Source organism: Salmo salar, chromosome ssa09, assembly GCF_905237065.1.
Source record: "Salmo salar chromosome ssa09, Ssal_v3.1, whole genome shotgun sequence".
Classification (NCBI taxonomy): Eukaryota; Metazoa; Chordata; class Actinopteri; order Salmoniformes; family Salmonidae; genus Salmo; species Salmo salar.
Window position 1 is genome coordinate 109,724,438 of NC_059450.1, and position 21,316 is coordinate 109,745,753.

Here is a 21,316-nt window from a genome sequence, read left to right on the forward strand (position 1 = left end):
AAATATCAATGTACTATTCAACGTAATGTCTCGCTGAATTGATTAACCTGTCATTGACAAATGCTTTATCCACTCTCATATCTAAAAACTAAGCAAATATGGGAGGAATTAATACTTCACCCTTCTGAGAGATGGGAGCCTGTAGTCACAGGCTAGCTAGCTAATCCCCAACCTCTGCTAACCTGCTGTTAGACAGAGGCTTGCAGTAGGACTTGAATTACATTACAGTGGAATAAGATTTTGGTCACAAGTTACTAAACTCTTAGATCCAGCCTTACCCTTTGCATTGCTGTGAATGTGGGATTACAGAGTATAGCAGCATAATATTAAAAGATAGCTAACTGCTCCTTCAGATAGTTTCTGAGTTAATGCTGTAGTAATTGTGTGGTATCTTTGTAATAATCCATTATGTCAGACTTTTGAGGATGATTCCCAAAGTGGCCACTTGAGGACGATAAAGCGGCCAGGGGTGAGTTGGAGCAGGTACCCGGAATTCAGGGGGTCCACTGGTCGCTAGGGGCCATCGCTTTCCTAGGGGGGCCCCAGTGGGTCCAGGGGGGCCAGTTATGTAGGGGGCAGGTTCCCCCTCTCCCCTTTATCCCCAGCTAAACCAGGGGGTCCAGGATTCCCAGGGGCCCCAGGGAAAGACAACCCTGGAAAACACAACACAATGGTCAGCTTGGTGTCTGTGTGTTTTCGCACGCGTACAAGGGACCACTGCCACCGGGGTGGAAGGGGCGGTATGGCGTGACAATGTGTGACAATGCGTGTGTGTATATGTTTGCCACTGTTCCTGGGACAGATTTATGGCAAAGGGCAATCACTGTTGGCTACTGTTTTATCCCGGTGGTCTTGTTAAACTTTTAATGTGCGCCTAGATCATCCACAGATGATCTTAATGTTTCCAAATGTCCTACTACCAAAAGCAGAGCTAATGTGAGGTCGGTGATAACTTAGTCCTACTTTCTCCTAAAATTTTACAAGTTTCTCACAGGGTTTTGGCCTTTCGTAGAAATAAAACCTGGTAATCACAGACTAAGGGGTGATTTAACTATTTGACAATCATTCAGTAAATTGAAATTTATGACATGAGTGTCACTGCCTGACCAGTATGAGGGTTATTTTGTTAGTGTAGGCTGGTCAGGACGTGGCAGAGGGTATTTGGTTTATGGTTCGGTGTGTGTATTATGTGGTGAGGGTAGTTGATTTATGTATCTGGGCTTTTGGTCACTGCTCTGTTAGTCTATGTTCTTTCTAGTTAGTCTGTTTTCTATGTTTAGTTAATTAGTGTGGACTCTCAATTGAAGGCAGGTGTTGTCTAGTTGCCTTGATTGAGAGTCCTATATATTAGGGTGTGTTTGTGTTTTTAATTTGTGGGAGGTTGTCACGAATTGCTGTCTTGTGCCTTCAAGTCTGTCTCACGTCCATTGTTTTGTTTGTAGTAGTGTTTTCATTAAAGTTAATTATGAGCACTAACCTGTTACGCCTGGTCCATTCCTGACAACTGTCACATAGAACCTCCCACCAAACCGTGACCAAGCAGCAAAGGAAGGAGCAACAGGACGCGGAGGAGAAAAGGGAATTTGAGTTGGACCAACGGGAGAAATGGACATGGGAACAGATTATGCATGAGAGGGCCCATGGAAAAATGGAGCGTAAGATCCGGAACGCCACAGGACCAATGACTAATAAGCGAACCGGAAAGGCAGCCCCAATAATTGTTTGGGGGCACGGTAGTTTCAGGCCAGATTGAGCCGCAAGCCAAATCCCCGTGCCTATTGGGGACAGCCTAGTATTAGTCAGGTCCCGTGCGCTGGAGTGAGGTGTGGATCGGCGTTGAGGCCTAGTATTCACAGGCCGTGAGTACCTGCGCCCGCATTTGTCAGGGGAAAGCTGGCATCCAGCCAGGAAGGGTGGAGCCAGTATCATGGAAATGCCAGTGCGCCTTCACGGTCCAATATATCCTGTTCCCGCTCCACGCACCAGCCCTAAGGTGTGTGTTTCCAGGCCGGCATGGTCCAGGGTACCAGCACCACGCACCAGGCTCCTGAAAGTGCGTCAGCCCAGTCCAGTACTGTCCCTGTTCCCCGGCCACGCACTAGCCCTAAGGTGTGTGTTTCCAGGCTGGCATATCTTGTACCCAGCACGCACCAGGCTTCCAGCACAAGCCCAGTCCAGTACGCCCTGTTCCCACCCACACCAGCCCTAAGTGTGTGTTTCAGGGCTGGCATATCTGTGCACCACGCACCAGGCTTTCTAGTGCGCCAGCCCAGTCCAGTACGTCCTGTTCCCCGCCCTCCACGCACTCAGCCCTAAGGTGTGTTTCAGGCTGGCATATCCAGTACCAGCACCACGCACCAGGCTTCCAGTGCTGGTTGAGCTCAGTCCAGTACGTCCTGAGCCCGCCCAATGCATTTCAGCCCTAAGGCAGCGGTCTCCAGTATGGTACCTCCATTACCAGCACCACGCACCAGGCTTCAGTGCGTCAGCCCAGTCCAGCACGCCCTGTCCATGTTCATCGTACTAGCAATGTGGTGCGTGTCCTGGGTCTGGCAAGTCCTAGCCAGCCCCACGCATCAGAACTTGGAGCAACAGTGCTCGGCCCAGAATCCTCCGGCAACAGTGCCTCGTCCAGAACTTCCGCAACAGGGCCTCGCCCAGAACTTCTGGGCAACAGGGCCTCGCCCAGAATCTTCCGCAACAGGGCCTCGGGCCCAGAACTTCCGCGACAGGGTCTCGTCCAGAACTTCCGGCGTGGGCCTCGGGCCCAGAACTCCGGCGACAGTGCCTCGGCCCAGAACTTCCGGCGACAGTGCTCGCCCCAGAGCTTCTCCAGTGCCTCGGAGAGACGGCCCACTGTCGGGAATCAGGTGAGACGGCCCACTGTTCAGAGCCGAGTGAGTCGGCCCACAGTCCAGAGCTCCTAGAGTCGGGTTCAACAGTCCAGAGCTCCTAGAGTCGGCCCACAGTCCAGAGCTCCTAGAGTCGCCCCACAGTCCAGAGCTCCTAGAGTCGTCCCACAGTCCAGAGCTCTCCTAGTCGTCCCACAGTCCAGAGCTCCGAGTCGTCCCAGTCCAGAGCCCCTAGAGTCGTCTCCCACAGTCCATTTCCTAGAGTCGGTCCACAGTCCAGAGCCCCAGAGTCGTCCCACAGTCCAGAGCCCCCTAGAGTCGCCCCATGGTCCAGAGCTCCTAGGAGTCGCCCCACCAGTCCAGAGCTCCTAGAGTCGTCCCACAGTCCAGATTCAGAGTCAGCCCCATAGTCCAGAGCTCCTAGAGTCAGCCCCACAGTCCAGAGCTCAGAGTCGTCTCCCACAGTCCAGAGCCTTCCGAGAGCCAGCCCCACAGTCCAGAGCTCCTAGAGTCACCCTACAGTCCGGTCAAATAGAGAGGGACAAACTGTAGAGACAGTTTATGAGGGGAGTGAGCCAGGGTGGAGTGGGGTCTGCGTCCGTTCTGAGCCACTTTCCTGAGGGGGGAGTATTGGGTGTTGCAGAGCACCGTCGGGTGACGGTGGCCACCCTCCCTTCCTTCCTATGTACTTTTGGGGATTTATTCGTGTTTTGGGGGTTATTTGTTGTTGTTGCTTGTGTGTGAGGTGCATCCGGTCTGCAATTTTGGGTGTAATGTCACGTTCTACCCAGTATGAGGGTTATTTTGTTAGTGTAGGCTGGTCAGGACGTGGCAGAGGGTATTTGGTTTATGTGGTTCGGGTGTGTGTATTATGTAGAGGGTAGTTGATTTATGTATTCCGGGGTTTTTGGTCACTGCTCTGTTAGTCTATGTTCTTTCTAGTTAGTCTGTTTTCTATGTTTAGTTAATTGGGGTGTGGACTCTCAATTGAAGGCAGGTGTTGTCTAGTTGCCTTTGATTGAGAGTCCTATATATTAGGGTGTGTTTGTGTTTGTAATTTGTGGGAGGTTGTCACTTGAATTGCTGTCTTGTGCCTTCAAGTCTGTCTCCGTATTGTTTGTTTGTTGTAGTGTTTTCATTAAAGTTAATTATGAGCACTCAACCCGCTGCGCCTTGGTCCATTCCTGACGACCGTCGTTACAATGAGGCTTATTTGATCGAATATACGTTTTTGTAATGGTTAGGTTGTTATGAATGCACTGATTTAAGTCGACGCAGTGGCATTTCGGCAACTTTGAAATAAATCAACTATATGTTGGAGTTGTGCCTGTTGTCAGAGATAGATATATGATAGGGTCAATTGGGTGGGGATTTCTATGAGTTAGGAGCAAAAAAATGTGTTTGAGTTTATTCTTGTGGGTTTTGGTTGCAAGCAAGTTTGTCTAAACACACAGGTGCATGTAATCTGCCATTAGTAGCGTTTTAAGAAATCCAGCACTAACATACAGCTGAGTCTTCTGCCCGTTGTGTCACGGTTGTTGTCGGTGAATGAGGACCAAAACGCAGCAGGTACGTGAATGCTCATCTTGATTTTTAATTACTCTCAAAAATGAACATACAAAATAACAAAACACGAAAAACGAACACTCGACAAATAAACAGTCTGGTAAGGCACAAGGCTATACACAGAATAATCACCCACAAATCACACACACAAACACACCCTAATATATGGGACTCTCAATCAAAGGCAGATAGACAACACCTGCCTTCAACTGAGAGTCCCAACCCCAATTAACCAAACATAGACATACACTCACTAGACTCCACATAGAACTACCTAGACATAAACCAAAACCCGAAAATACTAAATCAAACACCCTTTACACAAACACACCACCCCGAACCACATAAAACAAATACCCCCTGCCACGCCCTGACCAAACTACAAAACAATTAACCTTATATACTGGCCAGGACGTGACAGTACCCCCCCTTAAAGGTGCTACCCCAGAAGCACCTTAACAAAAAATAACCCCAAGCAACACCAACAAAAGTCCCCTTTTCTAAAGGGAGGGAAGGGAGGGTGGCTGCCGTCAACGACGGCACTGTGCTACACCCCCCCTCCCCAACCCACCTATTTCTGGAGGTGGCTCTGGTTCCGGCCGTTCCAGGCTGTCGGGCCACTCTGGCATCGCCGAGGGGCAGTCGGGCCAGTCTGGCATCGCCGGGGGGCAGTCGGGGCAGTCTGGCAATTCGGGACAGTCTGGGCAGTCTGGCAATTCCGGGGAGAGTCTGGGCAGTCTGGCAATTCGGGAAAGTCTGGGCAGTCTGGCAATTCGGGACAGTCTGGGCAGTCTGGCAATGTCGGGACAGTCTGGGCAGTCTGGCAATTCGGGACAGTCTGGGCAGTCTAGCAATTCGGGCCACTCCGGCAGTTCAGGGCAGTCTGGCCACTCCGGCAGTTCAGGGCAGTCTGGCCACTCCGGCAGTTCAGGGCAGTCTGGCCACTCCGGCAGTTCAGGGCAGTCTGGCCACTCCGGCAGTTCAGGGCAGTCTGGCCACTCCGGCAGTTCAGGGCAGTCTGGCCACTCCGGCAGTTCAGGGCAGTCTGGCCACTCCGGCAGTTCAGCGCAGTCTGGCCACTCCGGCGTTCAGCGCAGTCTGGCCACTCCGGCAGTTCAGCGCAGTCTGGCCACTCCGGCAGTTCAGCGCGGTCTGACCTCTCTGGCGACTGTTGACTGGCGGGCAGCTCTGACGACTGTTGACTGGCGGGCAGCTCTGACGACTGTTGACTGGCGGGCAGCTCTGACGATGACTGTTGACTGGCGGGCAGCTCTGACGATGACTGTTGACTGGCGGGCAGCTCTGACGATGACTGTTGACTGGCGGGCAGCTCTGACGATGACTGTTGACTGGCGGGCAGCTCTGACGATGACTGTTGACTGGCGGGCAGCTCTGACGATGACTGTTGACTGGCGGGCAGCTCTGACGATGACTGTTGACTGGCGGGCAGCTCTGACGATGACTGTTGACTGGCGGGCAGCTCTGACGATGACTGTTGACTGGCGGGCAGCTCTGACGATGACTGTTGACTGGCGGGCAGCTCTGACGATGACTGTTGACTGGCGGGCAGCTCTGATGATGACTGTTGACTGGCGGGCAGCTCTGATGATGACTGTTGACTGGCGGGCAGCTCTGATGATGACTGTTGACTGGCGAGGCTGGGTTGACGCACTTGTAGCCTGGTGCGTGGTGCTGGTACTGGGCTTACCAGATTATGTACACGCACCTCCAGGCTAGTGCGGGGAGCAGGAACAGGACGCAGTCGGACTGGGTTGACGCACTTCCGGGTCCGCACGAGAGACAGGAGCTGGAAACCCAGGGCTATGGAGGCGCACAGTCGGTCTCGATCTTACCTCCTGCACAACCCGTCTTGGCTGGATGGAACTAGTAGCCCTGTACGAGCGGGGTGCCCGTACAGGGCAGACCGGGCTGTGCAGGGGCCTGATGGTAGCCGTGCGTAGAGCGGGAGTTGGGTAGCCTGGTCCTCGGAGGCGTACCGGCGACCGGGATGCGCTGCGCAGGCATCCTCCTACCAGGCTGGATGCCCGCTCTAGCACGGCACCTGCGCAGGGGGTTTGAATAACGCGCACCGGACTGTGCGTGCGTATGGGTGAGATAGTCGCTCCTCAGCGAAACATAGCGCTCTCCACCCCATACGCTCCCTCCATATAACCACGGGTAGCTGGCTTCCGGCTCTTCTTACGCCTAGCCAAACTACCCGTGTGCCCCCAAAAAATTTCTTGGGGGTCCTCTCGTGCTTCTCCTTCAGCGCGTACTTGGCCTCGTACCACCGCCTCTCTGCCTTGGCTGCCTCAATTTCCCACTGCGGGCGTCGATAATCCCCAGCCTGGTGCCAAGGTCCGGCCCCGTCCAAAACTTCCTCCCAGGTCCATTTCTCCCGCCAGTCCAACTCGAACTCCGTCTGCTCCTTCCTCTGCTGCTTGGTCCTTTGGTGGTGGGTGATTCTGTCACGGTTGTTGTCGGTGAATGAGGACCAAAACGCAGCAGGTACGTGAATGCTCATCTTGATTTTTAATTACTCTCAAAAATGAACATACAAAATAACAAAACACTAAAAACGAACACTCGACAAATAAACAGTCTGGTAAGGCACAAGGCTATACACAGAATAATCACCCACAAATCACACACACAAACACACCCTAATATATAGGACTCTCAATCAAAGGCAGATAGACAACACCTGCCTTCAACTGAGAGTCCCAACCCAATTAACCAAACATAGACATACACTCACTAGACTCCACATAGAACTACCTAGACATAAACCAAAACCCGAAAATACTAAATCAAACACCCTTTACACAAACACCACCCCCGAACCACATAAAACAAATACCCCCTGCCACGCCCTGACCAAACTACAAAACAATTAACCTTATATACTGGCCAGGACGTGACACGTTGGTTGCAATTGGCCAATAGTTCTAAGAGTAACATTGATAAACAGCAAATTAATGGATGGAAAACAAATAAAAATTGATTTACCTGGTTCCCCTTCATTCCAGGAAAACCAATCACACCTAGAGTAGAACAGAGACAGTACAGCTACTGACAAATGATCGAACATAACACTGGAATTAATGAGCTTTCTACTAGACCTCCCTCATATATATATATATATATATATGTATATGTATGTGTGTGTGTGTGTGAGAGAGAGAGAGACTCACTCAGTGTTCTACAGTACATTTGCATTTGTCTAACAAAGGCTGCATCCCAAATGGAACACTATTCCCCATATTAGTGTACTACTTTTACCAGGACTCTGGTCAAAAGTAGTGCATTATATAGAGAATAGGTAATTAGTTGTCAGTGTGCTGGTATACCTTGATTACCAGTATAGCCAGGGGGGTCCGAGGGGCCCAGGGAAACCCGGCAAGCCTTTGATTCTCCCATTGATCTGAATCAACTGTAGGTGAAGGACGACAAGCAGCGGTTAAAACTAGCCAAAGTCCAAGGGACCAGCGTAGCAGATTGATACACAGTATAGTAGGCTGACTTTCAAGTGTCACCCCCATTCCCCTTAGTGCACTTATTTTGTCCAGAGCTGTTGCATCTGTGGTGAAAAGTGCTAAGGCTCTTGTAAAAGCAGTGCACTATATGGGGAATAATAATAACAACAATAATTTATTTAACTTGTATAGCGCTTTTCATTACAGAAAATAATATCAAAGTGCATAAAAAGCAAAACAAACAAACAGCAAATGTACATTGAGATTGTAGAGTTGGAGATAGAATGTCTCAATTTAGAATAGGGTGTATTTTCAGATTTGCACAGGATGTGTATGTTAACTAAGTTAACTAATTCAAGGCACTATTGACTATTGTCAACTATTGATATGGTACTAACATGAACATGATAACAATATATTGTCACTCACATCCCCTGGAGGACCTGTGGGTCCGCGGTCACCTTTGTCACCCTGAATACACACAGCCACAGAGAGGGTGACCCACACGTATACATTACAAATACAGTAGAGTGAACCCAATACTCAACATGAGTGTAGGGCAGGGTTGGGGTCAATTCCATTTCAATTCCAGGTAATTCATGAAGTAAACCAAATTCCAATTCTAAATGTTCCTAACTGAAAAGCATTTAAAGAGAAGTGGAATTGGAATTTCAGTGTACTTCCTGAATTGAAATTGGCCCCAACTGTGGTGTCTAGTCTATTATTGAGGTCGGAATACTGACTTGAGATCCGTGCCCGAAACTCTGACTCTAACCATGCACGATACTCGTACAGAAAATAATCGCACAGATCTTAAGTGAGGATTCAGGCCTGTATGACTGGCTGACTGACTGACCGATACAATAGCCGATTGAAGGCAGTAGGACATACCATTGAACCTTCTGTTCCAGGAGGTCCCTGGTAGCCCACATCACCTTTCTCACCCTGACAGGAGAAAGAGAGAGAGAGAGAGATATTTTATTTAAGTCTATTCAACCTTTAATTATCCAGGTTTTGTGATAAAATATCTTACGCAAGAGAGATTTGAGGATTCATGTATACAGGGTAGGAGTGCTGATTTAGGATCAGTTTTGCCTTTTTGTTCACAATGAATGAGATTACATGGAGACCTGGGCCCAGTTTTTCAAAACTTTTCATTTGGATAATAATGATCCGGATTCTGTGATCCCCTATTTTGTAATCCAGGATCAGATCAATCTAACTGATTTTGAGCCAATTTTTTTCAGAAATATCCAGTAATAGAGGCTGCAATATGACTTGTAAGTAAGTACATGTATTTATTTGACACTTCTCAAAACTGACCACATACCTGTGCTGCAGTCAATTTAAAATAATGAAAACTGTTCACACAGTTAGTAACCCTTGGTTTGAAGATGACATTTACACTGACATTTCTGATTCAGAGGGGTTGGGTTAAATGCGGAAGACACATTCCAGTTGAATGCATTCAGTTGTACAACTGACTAGGTATCTCCCTTTCCCTCTCCTTTCCCTTTCTCTGTTGTAGTGCCTTTCACCTTTCTAAATCCACACTGAATAAACCCTTCCAGTGGGATCAAGATTATCAAAACTGTTCAGAATCAAAACTATCCTTATCACTACTGCCTTTGAGCTTTGAAAAATGCAATTCCAAAATGTAATCTTGATTGAAGCAGTGGTGGAAAAAGTACCAAATTGTCATACTTGAGTAAAAGTAAAGATACCTAATAGAAAATGACTCAAGTAAAAGTGAAAGCCACCCAGTAAAATACTACTTGAGGAAAAGTATAAAAGTATTTGCTTTTTAAATATTGTTGAGTATCAACAGTAAATGTAATTGCTAAAATATACTTAAGTATCAAAAGTAAATGTAAAAGTATAAATAATTGTACAATTCTTATATTAAGCAATTCCTTGTTTTTTATTTATTTACGGACAGCCAGGGGCACGCTCCAACACTAAGATATCATTTACAAAACGAAGCATGTGCTTAGTGAGTCTGCCAAATCAGAGGCTGTAGGGATGACCAGTCATGTTCTGTTGATAAGTGTGTGAATTAGGCCATTTTCCTGTCCTGCTAAGCATTCAAAATGTAAAACTACTTTTGGGTGTCAGGGAAAATGTATGGAATAAAAAGTACATAATTTTATTTAGGAATGTAGTAAAAGTTAAAGTTGTCAAAAATATAAATAGTAAAGTACAGACCCCAAAAAATTACTTAAGTAGTACATTAAAGTATTTTTACCTAAATACTTTACACCACTGGATTAAAGTTTAGATTGGATTACCAAATCCCAATCCGAATGATCGGAATCATATTTTTCAGTTTTGAAATACCCAATTCTAAGATTTATTCGAATCCGATTGAAAAACTGGGCCCTGATCCTAGGTCAACACCCATACTTTGAAACACTTGATACGTACGGACGCTGGTCAAGATAGTACATTACACATTTTGCCAAACAGTAAGCATGTCAAAAACAATTCTCAAGTCACATGTAGCCCTAGTGGCAAAGACAATTGGCTGGGAACATGATTTGCAATCAGGTGGGTTGGGTTCAAGTGGAGTTGACATGGCAACATGGCAAAATGCATGTACATAATGTTGATTAGCAGATGTTTTTATCCAAACAAATCACAGTAAATTGAGTGCACACATTTTAGTATGTGTATGTGATCCCTGCAGGACTCAAATCATCAACCATAACATTGCTAGTGTCACACTTGTACAAAGTGAGCCACAAAGGACCATGTACAGTACATACAAGTTATGATAGTTGTCTGGATATTTGTTTTACCTGAATTCCATAGGTCCCAGGGTTCCCATCTTTCCCAGGTTTCCCCTGAAAAACAGAACCTCTGTTAGACACAGGTGTTTGTCAGTATTTGTGCTGTGGGCCCTACTATTGTGAGTAGGACACATTCACATGTGAGAATGATAACATCCATAATACCATTGTAAAACTCTACAGTATTTTAAATATGATATGAAGTGACTGGAGTCATTGTGCTACCAGAGCCCCAGGTTCTCCTTGGTCGCCTTTGTCCCCTTTATTTCCACGACGCCCCAGGGAGACCCTAAAAAAAGGAACAAAAAATATATAATACCGACAGACAGGCAAGCATACAAACAGAAAAGAAAGGGCGGACAGATGGACAGACGGACAGACAGACAGAGCACAGCCCACAAGTAGTAGTATACATGCAATGGGATTTGAACTGGCAACTTTTGTACTGGCTCAAAGATCATGTCAATTATTAAATTAAAATCAATCAGTTTAATTTAATTCACTGTAATGATCCCCCATAGATTATAACTCACATGCTGGCCTGTACACCCCTTCTCTCCTGTATCACCTGGCTCCCCCTGCAATGAGAAGAAAGTCAGAACACTGTTCTACTTGTGTGACAATATGATGTATATGGGTAATAATGATGATGAAGCTGATTCGGGTGATGGTGATTGGTAATTATGTTTGCCAGTAACCGAAAGGTTGCTGGTTCAAATCCCTGAGCTGACTAGGTGAAAAATCTGTTGATGTGCCTTTGGGCAAGGCACTTAACACTAATTGCTCCAGTAAGTCACTCTGGATAAGAGCTTCTGCTAAATGACTAAAATGTAAATGTGATGATCATGATTTGTGTCAGTGTGGATTAGTAAAAATTGCTGTGAGAGAAACCGAGTATGTTAAGTGTGGCAAACCTTCAGTTCCTTGGGACCCTCTGCATACAGCTTTATGCCCTTCTGTCCAGGTATCCCGGGGGGGCCTTGGTCACCCTGAGAACAAAACATTTACATTTTGTCACAATATACTGTACATTAGATACACTCAGCATGCATCCAGAACAAACTATACTGAGGCAGGATAATATGCAAGAGAGAGTTGTACTGTGCGTGAAAGTAGAAAAGATCGATATCACACAGGTAGGTAATACCTTTTGACCTCTTGGGCCTGGAATTACAGGGCTTGGACCTCCCTGACCCTGAAACAGAAATAAAGCTGTTATAAATAGTGCAACACACCCCTCTAAATGGCAGGAACTGAAGAGGGACATCACTCAATATCACATTACTATATTGTTAGTGCAGTAATGTGAACGGTCAACGCCATATGGGACAGCTCCAAAACATCCAGGAAGAAACGCATGCACAAACATAAACACAAACGCATGCACACACACACAAAAGGAAACAAGTATTTACAATGAGACTGACCTTCTCTCCTTGTACACCTGGTTAACCCAGGTAATCCCTGGAAATATTAATAATAAATAATAATTTAAAGTCAGTGATTTATACATTCAGGAAGAGCACATGGAATCATGAATGAGGACATTCAGAAAAACATTACAGTAAAAGCCTTTCACAATAAACATAGGTTAATAAGTGAAGGGGGGACACATATTGAACTTCATTTAGGTGTCAACTGACTGGAGTCCCGCTCGGTCCCTCCAGCCCAGGAAGACCCGGCAGTCCAGGTAACCCTCGCTGACCCTAAAAAACGGTGGCCAGTCAGTCGATTGCACATAGAATTATTTTTTTTATAATATTTTTGTGATTTTGTATTTATTTAATGAGATAGGACAATGTTATTGAGGAGACAGCAAAGGTAGGAGAGATTATGAGTCAAAAGTGCAGTGGGTCGGATTCCAACCCATGCTTTCTCTAGTAGCCTAGTACACATGTAACAGTGTCTGTGGCACTAACTACTCAACCTCACATGCCACGATACACATGAAAGTATAACTGTAATATAGGGCCCCAGGAGTTTTCCCTGACCATGTGAAAACTCTTGGTCCAAGTTACAACTATAGGGGCTGTGGTCAGGAAAGAAACTCCTGGCCATAGTAATGATAGGTACTAGGCAAGTCCATCCTTTTCCTATTGGAATAGAAGCATAAACTCAGAGACATGTGAGTAATGGGTTGCGATCAATACAGTACGCAAAACGTATACACACAAAAATGTTGATTTAGTCCAGGTAATCCCTCCCTGTGCTAGTCAGCTTTCTTCCGTTTGGTGCGCAATGAACACAACCCAGGTGTAGGCAGGGTGGGAGGTCTCCTTACCTTCACACCATCTCTCCCTTGTGGTCCAAGATGTCCATCAACCTCAGCAGCGGGTGGGAAGTAGTAAGAGTCTCCCTGTAAGGACAATACTTTAATCTTAGGGTCCACAACAAAACACACAAATCGTTTACAGGGTCAGTAGATATATTTGGATGTACCTTAAATCCTGGCAATCCATGAACACCCTTCAATAAAAAAGACAAGTGTGAGCTGCGCATCACAAGTTTACTGTAAAAGCTAAACAAGACCTGACACAATTGTATCTACCACTGTGGGGGCAAAACCTGGAAGGGTGATAACTTGCAGCAAAGGTGATGGACAGCTACATATATATATATAACATTTGTGGTGCTTTGTGGTGCTTTGTGGTTACACCATAGCCTATGACATTTTCATAGGACTGAACACGGGGATCTTGTTTAAAAAATAAATTAAACACATAATTTCCATTTTCAACAGTCATTTGTTCATACACAACACTTGTAAGAAGTATAATATATTTTCTATATTTAAATGTTAATTCATTAACTTTTATTTTGTTCACTCTTAGAAACCTTATTTATCAATTCCCATATAATAGGCTAATGATTAAGATCACATGATTGATGGCTGTGATTGATGACAGACAGACAGGAACAGTAAGGTGCTTAGTGACACTTGACAGGATATTGACAGCACTTACTGGTAATCCAACAGGTCCCGGCACCCCAGGTAACCCTGGGTATCCACTGTCCCCCTGAAACACACACAATGATAGGGCATCAGATATGTACATAGGTCTCTCTGTGTGTGTGTGTGTGTGTGTGTGTGTGTGTGTGGTGTGTGTGTGTGTGTGTGTGTGTGTGTGTGTGTGTGTGTGTGTGTGTGTGTGTGTGTGTGTGTGTGTGTGTGTGTGTGTGTGTGTGAGCTTCTATAAGTACTTAATATCCAAAAGCAAGACTGTACCTTCGTCCCATTGCATCCTGGGGTTCCTGATGGCCCCATTGGTCCTTCATTTCCTGGGATTCCCTGGAAGAGAGGAAGTCATAGGGCCATTCACATACAAACACTTCACATCAATACTTACATGATACGGATAGCTTACAGTACACTATACGAGGACAGAAGTTAGTATCTAGTATCTGGTTACCTTCTTTCTCGTGGGCATAAACTAAGGATTGGAGAGAATTAGTGTCTTAAGTAGGATGAATATAACCAATGGAAAGAAATGTTTTGCTGTCTGATTACAGCTGTACAGAACCTTTGGGAAGAATTAAACTTGGTTAAAGCTTCTCTAGTGTCCGTGAGTCCATAGCGCTAGGCTAAATATGGTGTAGGGTAGGTTCCATAAGGATAGGTCCCGAGTGGAGGTTTTTCCTCTGCGAGATCCAGATAAAAATATACGAGCCAGGCTAACATAAGTGAAGGGTAGGTTCCTTTTAATGATAGGTCCCAAGTGGAGGTTTTTTCTCTGCGAGAGCCAGGCTAATATAGGTGAAGGGTAGGTTCCTTTAGATAGGTCCCAAGTGGAGATTTTTCTCTGCGAGAGCCAGGCTAATATAGGTGAAGGGTAGGTTCCTTTAAGGATAGGTCCCAAGTGGAGGTTTTTCTCTGCGAGAGCCAGGCTAATATACGTGAAGGGTAGGTTCCTTTAAGGATAGGTTCCAAGTGGAGATTTTTCTCTGCGAGAGCCAGGCTAATATACGTGAAGGGCAGGTTCCATATAGGATAGGACCCTAGTGTGGGTATTCCCCTGCGAGATCTGTAAAAAGGACCAAAGTCCCCGTTGCAGTGAGTTTTAAGACGAGAGTTCTAGAAGGTAGTGAGTTTTAAAACGAAAAGAAAAGATAGGATATTCGAACACTGTTTGATTTACGTGTAGTAGCAGTATCAATATGGAGAGAGGTTGGTTTATGCCCTATGATGAGAGGGCGCGGTGAGAAATGATGTGGGTTATCAATAATAGTGATATTGGAGGAAGTATTGGAAAAGGACAAAGTTCAGTCCGTATTCTCCAGTACTAAATTTGCAGACGCTATGGTATTGGTTCTAATACAAAGTATTAAGTGCCCGTGACCAATTAATTATTATCCGGGGAAGTGTGTAGTGCTATCTAAGAAAATAGTTAATAGAAGGTGTGTATTAGAGACGGGATTGAAGAAATATAAAATACCCTGAACACCGACAGGAGTGTTTAGGAATAATAACTATTGATAGGGCAACAAACGAACCCATTTCTCTCTGTAATAAAGAGATAGCGGAATTTAATAAAGCCATGGAGGCACTAAAAGAACCACGACGAGCATTCTACCAATTCGCCTGGAATATGGAAAAAATTTAGCAAATTAGAAAAAATTGGACAACATTTTCCTGCTGACAGAGAATTCCAAATCAAATAAAGAATTCAGGGAGGCAATTATGAACTGGCACAAGGACATGAAACCAGAATCAAAAGCTCAATATACCAGCGTTTTGATGTCAGCATTCTATCAATAGAAAATGCATAACGATAAACCCAGAAAGCGTAACACCAGTACTTTACTACAGAAGGCCAGGGAACGGGAGTGTATTGATCAAATTTGTGCTTCTGCTTTAATGACGGGGTTGAACCCTGTGATCAAAGCGGTAATTGCGGAGTAGTAGATTTAATTTGAGACGATGTTTTGAGAGTGGAATATGACTTCGCTCACCTCGCAGACGTGCGAAGGGTTAGTAGAGCCATAGAGAAAATCACTAACTATGGTTTCAATGGCCAGGATAAAACATCAAAACGTAGCAAAAAAAACATCAAAACGTAAGGAGATGGCTCCCTGTTTTAGATGTGGGACTATCGGGCATTGGAAGAATGAGTGTAAGGTGATACTGGAACCTAGTATATTAGCAGGAAATGCAGCTATACAAAAGTTTGCATCTTTTTCAAAAGAGCAACAACTACTCGTTTTGAGGTTAGCAAGAATGGAACTTTCACATAGCTGTGTATAGTTCTGTTCGATCGATAAGTGGTTCATAGAGATTACGGTTTCTATGTGATGGAAGATGTATTAGATCATGTTTTACCTAACTTTTAGTAGAGTACCAATGGGATTTACAAATAGTCCCACGTGATATCATTTTGCATTGAAACAATCATTAAAAGGGTGGCAAATGTAGGTTCTGTGTTGGTACAATATGTAGAGGATTTGTTATTAGCGTCAAAAAGACAAAGAAACTCACATGCGCGAACGCACCACATTGGTAGACAATTTGCCGGAACAGGGTCATAAAGCACGTATGACAAAGCACAACATGTTACTAGTGCAAGATGGACAAACTGGGAGTTAACGTTAAAATAGGGAAAATCTACAATTTCATAAGATTGGTGCTTTGAATCCTGCTTTGTTAATGCCGTTGTATGTGATTCACCCTCCCCATGCATGTGACCCAGATCAGATTACTCCAAAACCTAGGCATGATTTGCAAGAGACAGCATTGGAATCGGGAAAAATATTGTATACAGATGGCTCTAGTTACATGAACATAGAAGGGAATAGAGTAAAGGGGTACGCTGTGTGTGGTAAGCATTTGGAGTAATTCATGATTTCGGTACATTGTGGTCACCACGGGGCATGTTAGCAGCAACAGGAACACCAATAAAAATGGTCTGGAAGTATATGTATTATTAGAATAATATCAGTTAACCAGTAAATTAGCAGTGGTGAAATGTGAAGCTCATACAAGTCGTACAGATAAAATCGCCATAGGTAATCGTAAAGCAGCTGAAATGGCTAAGCGGCTGCCTTGGTGAGAGAAAGTGTTATAAATCCACATGTATATATTGCGGATTCCTTACGATGAGACATTGGCTAAATTTGCCACAGGAAAACTTATTTTGGGTTGAAGATTCTATCCGAAGTGCCACGGGAATGGATTCTAAAGGTAACACATTTGAATTATATGACCGAACACTTATTGCAAATTCAGAGGGCCTTAGGGTTTGTTTATAGCCATAGACATTTTATGTGGTTTTATTTTTAAATACATTTACATTTGATGTCGTTTTATTCTGGAATGGGATTCTAGAATGGACAAAAGGGTAGAGGGGTCACACGGAATTAGCATTGGGGTACCAAACCTAAAATTAACTTTCATTTGTTTTATATGGTATGATGGTTATGGAGAATCATGCGGAAAAGGAGACCAGTGAATCGTTAGACTCGGTGGAGAGATACTATCGCCGTGTTGTGGGATTTTTTGGAAGGAGTCTTTTCAATTCAGTTAAAATGGGTATGCAGGAGGATGAAATGTTTTGAAAAAGGTATTTAAATGGTTTCCGAAGGACAGGGAAAGAAAGGAAGAGGAAACATTTTAATGGTGACGAAAGCCCTGAATATTAAAAATTCCTAATGAAGAATGATCATCTTCATTAGGAATTAAATAGATTGGGGGTTTCATTATAAAATTCATGGGAAACACCATTCTCTATCCAAATTGTACCATTACTTTAGGAGATTATTATTATTTCTGGAGGGAGTTATAAAGAGTTGTAATTGTAAATTGTTTATTTTGATTTAACATGTTTATTTTAATCACGTGTTTGAAAGGGGTAAATTACAAGTTCCCTGAGGTCCTGGTTATTGGGGTAACTATACAGTGGTACTGTGTTCAGGCTGCATATAGAAAGGAAAATATATGTTAATAAGTGATGACAGTAACTTCAAATGGACTGTGATATATGTATTGCTATCTTCATGATCTGGTAACTCTTCCTAGAGGTCGCCAGTAGAATAAGGGAGTATTGACTAATTTATAAAATGTTTTTTTTTTTAGCAGTAACATTATGTTATGCTTTTTGACACCATGTCTTAGAGATGGTACAGTGAGGGAAAAAAGTATTTGATCCCCTGCTGATTTTGAACGTTTGCCCACTGACAAAGAAATTATCAGTCTATAATTTTAATGGTAGGTTTATTTGAACAGTGAGAGACAGAATAACAACCAAAAAATCCAGAAAAATGCAGAAAATTGTTATAAATTGATTTGCATTTTAACCTGTCTGGGCTAGGGGGCAGTATTTTCACGGCCGGATGAAAAACGTACCCAATTTAAACGGGTACAATGCATAGAATATGCATATTATTAGTAGATTTGGATAGAAAATACCCTAAAGTTTCTAAAACTGTTTGAATGGTGTCTGTGAGTATAACAGAACTCATATGGCAGGCAAAAACCTGAGAAATTTCCAAGCAGGAAGTGGAAAGTCTGAGAATTGTAGTTCTTTTGATTCTCTATCGAAGCTACAGTGTCTGTGGGGGACGTTGCACTTCCTAAGGCTTCCATTGGCTGTCTAAAGCCTTCAGAAAGTGGTTTGAGCATTTTCCTGTCACTGGGCAGATAATAGGAGCTCAGTTTCTGAGTGGACTGCCTGGCAACAAAGGGATTGGATATTCTCGGTCCCGAGCGTGCCCCTCCTTCTTTTTCTTCTTGAATGAATATGCTATTGTCCGGTTGGAATATTAGCGCAATTTTACCTTAAAAATACCATAAAGATTGATTTTAAACAGCGTTTGACATGCTTCTAAGTACGGTAATGGAACATTTTTTACTTTTCGTCTCTCGTTCCGCACTCGTGCGTTATGCCTTTGTGTGATCTGTACGCATGAACAAAACGGAGGCATTTGTACATAAATATGGATTATTTCGAACAAAAACAACATTTCTTGTGGAAGGAGCAGTCCTGGGAGTACATTCTGACGAAGATCAGCAAAGGTAAGAGAATATTTCTAATACTAATTCTGAGTTTAGGTTGCTCCGAACTTGGCGGGTGTCTGAATAGCTCGCCGTGATGCCTGAGCTATGTACTCAGAATATTGAAAAATGTGATTTTTCCGTAAAGCTATTTTAAAATCTGACACAGCGGTTGCATCCAGGGGTAGTCTATCTATAATTCTTAAAATAATTGTTATATATTTTATCAATGTTTACGATGAGTATTTTTGTAAATTGATGTGCACATTCACCAGATGTTTTGGTGGGAATACATTTTCCGAACATCACGCGCAATGTAAAATGCTGTTTTTGGATATAAATATGAACTTTATCGAACAAAACATACATGTATTGTGTAACATAATGTCCTAGGAGTGTCATCTGATGAAGATCATCAAAGGTTAGTGCTTCATTTAGCTGTGTTTTGGGTTTTATTGACACATGTCTTTGCTTGGAAAATGGCTGTGTGTTGTCTATGTCCTCTCCTAACATAATCTAATGTTTTACTTTCGATGTAAAGCCTTTTTGAAATCGGACAATGTGTTTAGATTAACGAGAAGTTTATCTTTAAAATGGTGTAAAATAGTTGTATGTTTGAGAAAGTTGAATTATGACATTTTGTTGTTTTTGAATTTTCCGCCCTGATAGTTCACTGGCTGTGTCCCACAGGACGCTAATGTCCCACCTAGCCCATAGAAGTTAATGAGGGAAATAAGTATTTGACCCCTCTGCAAAACATGACTTAGTACTTGGTGGCAAAACCCTAGTTGGCAATCACAGAGGTCAGACGTTTCTTGTAGTTGGCCACCAGGTTTGCACACATCTCAGGAGGGATTTTGTCCCACTCGTCTTTGCAGATCTTCTCCAAGTCATTAAGGTTTCGAGGCTGACGTTTGGCAACTCGAACCTTCAGCTCCCCTCTACAGATTTTCTATGGGATTAAGGTCTGGAGACTGGCTAGGCCACCCCAGGACCTTAATGTGCTCCTTCTTGAGCCACTCCTTTATTGCCTTGGCCGTGTGTTTTGGGTCATTGTCATGCTGGAATACCCATCCATGACCCATTTTCAATGCCCTGGCTGAGGAAAGGAGGTTCTCACCCAAGATTTGACGGTACATGGCCCCGTCCATCGTCCCTTTGATGCGGTGAAGTTGTCCTGTCCCCTTAGCAGAAAAACACCCCCAAAGCATAATGTTTACACCTCCATGTTTGACAGTGGGGATGGTGTTCTTGGGGTCATAGGCAGCATTCCTCCTCCAAACATGGCGAGTTGAGTTGATGCCAAAGAGCTCCATTTTGGTCTCATCTGACCACAACACTTTCACCCAGTTGTCCTCTGAATCATTCAGATGTTCATTGGCAAACTTCAGATGGGCCTGTATATGTGCTTTCTTGAGCAGGGGGACCTTGCGGGCGCTGCAGGATTTCAGTCCTTCATGGCGTAGTGTGTTACCAATTGTTTTCTTGGTGACTATGGTCCCAGCTGCCTTGAGATCATTGACAAGATCCTCCCGTGTAGTTCTGGGCTGATTCCTCACCGTTCTCATGATCATTGCAACTCCACAAGTTGAGATCTTGCATGGAGCCCCAGGCCGAGGGAGATTGACAGTTCTTTTGTGTTTCTTCCATTTGCGAATAACTGTTGTCACCTTCTCACCAAGCTGCTTGGCAATGGTCTTGTAGCCCATTCCAGCCTTGTGTAGGTCTACAATCTTGTCCCTGACATCCTTGGAGCGCTCTTTGGTCTTGGCCATGGTGGAGAGTTTGGAATCTGATTGATTGATTGCTTCTGTGGACCGGTGTCTTTTATACAGGTAACAAGCTGAGATTAGGAGCATTCCCTTTAAGAGTGTGCTCCTAATCTCAGCTCGTTACCTGTATAAAAAACACCTGGGAGCCAGAAACCTTTCTGATTGAGAGGGGGTCAAATACTTATTTCCCTCATTAAAATGCAAATCAATTTATAACATTTTTGACATGTATTTCTCTGGATTTTTTTGTTTTTATTCTGTCTCTCACTGTTCAAATAAACCTACCATTAAAATTATAGACTGATCATTTCTTTGTTAGTGGGCAAACGTACAAAATAAGCAGGGGATCAAATACTTTTTTCCCCTCACTGTATAAAGAAAAGGTTAATGTCATAATTCGTCATATAGTCAATGTTTGTCTGGTTTCCTGAAACAGAAATGTAATGAACTTAACTGTTATTATGATCTGTGTTTTTTTTTTTAGGTTATCATGGAAGGTGACGTCAGATCGTGTTTCAATGCATGGTAGAAATAATTTGACCATAGACAGTGTGTGTCAACCTCAAAACCCTCCCTAACCGGCTGAAGAAAGAGCGACAAAGGTGTGCAATGAGAGACAGTGACTTTTACCACTCCTATCTGAGTCCGAGCCATAAAACAGGGCCGGAGTGCTGAGAGTGCGTGTGGAGTGAGCGTGGAGAGAGAACAAGCTCAGGTGAGAGACTCGTGTACGTGTGTCACGTTCTGACCAATATGAGGGTTAGTTTGTTAGTGTAGGCTGGTCAGGACGTGGCAGAGGGTATTTGGTTTATGTGGTTCGGGTGTGTGTATTATGTAGAGGGTAGTGGATTTATGTATTCTGGGGTTTTTTGGTCAC

General features: G+C 44.1%; 1 protein-coding gene across 1 annotated transcript in view; it reads right to left on the reverse strand.

Annotated features, from left to right (window-relative positions):
- Positions 1 to 11,629: 11,629 nt before the first annotated feature.
- LOC123724084 (collagen alpha-5(IV) chain-like) overlaps positions 11,630 to 21,316 on the reverse strand; it is a 72,201-nt gene continuing 62,514 nt past the window's right edge. The window contains exons 6-12 of the mRNA XM_045686999.1: positions 13,910 to 13,972; positions 13,647 to 13,700; positions 13,123 to 13,149; positions 12,965 to 13,039; positions 12,327 to 12,389; positions 12,137 to 12,147; positions 11,630 to 11,672 (exon numbers count right to left, since the gene is read on the reverse strand). Coding sequence (XP_045542955.1) covers positions 11,630 to 11,672; positions 12,137 to 12,147; positions 12,327 to 12,389; positions 12,965 to 13,039; positions 13,123 to 13,149; positions 13,647 to 13,700; positions 13,910 to 13,972 — 336 coding nt within the window. The remainder of the gene's footprint in view (positions 11,673 to 12,136; positions 12,148 to 12,326; positions 12,390 to 12,964; positions 13,040 to 13,122; positions 13,150 to 13,646; positions 13,701 to 13,909; positions 13,973 to 21,316) is intronic.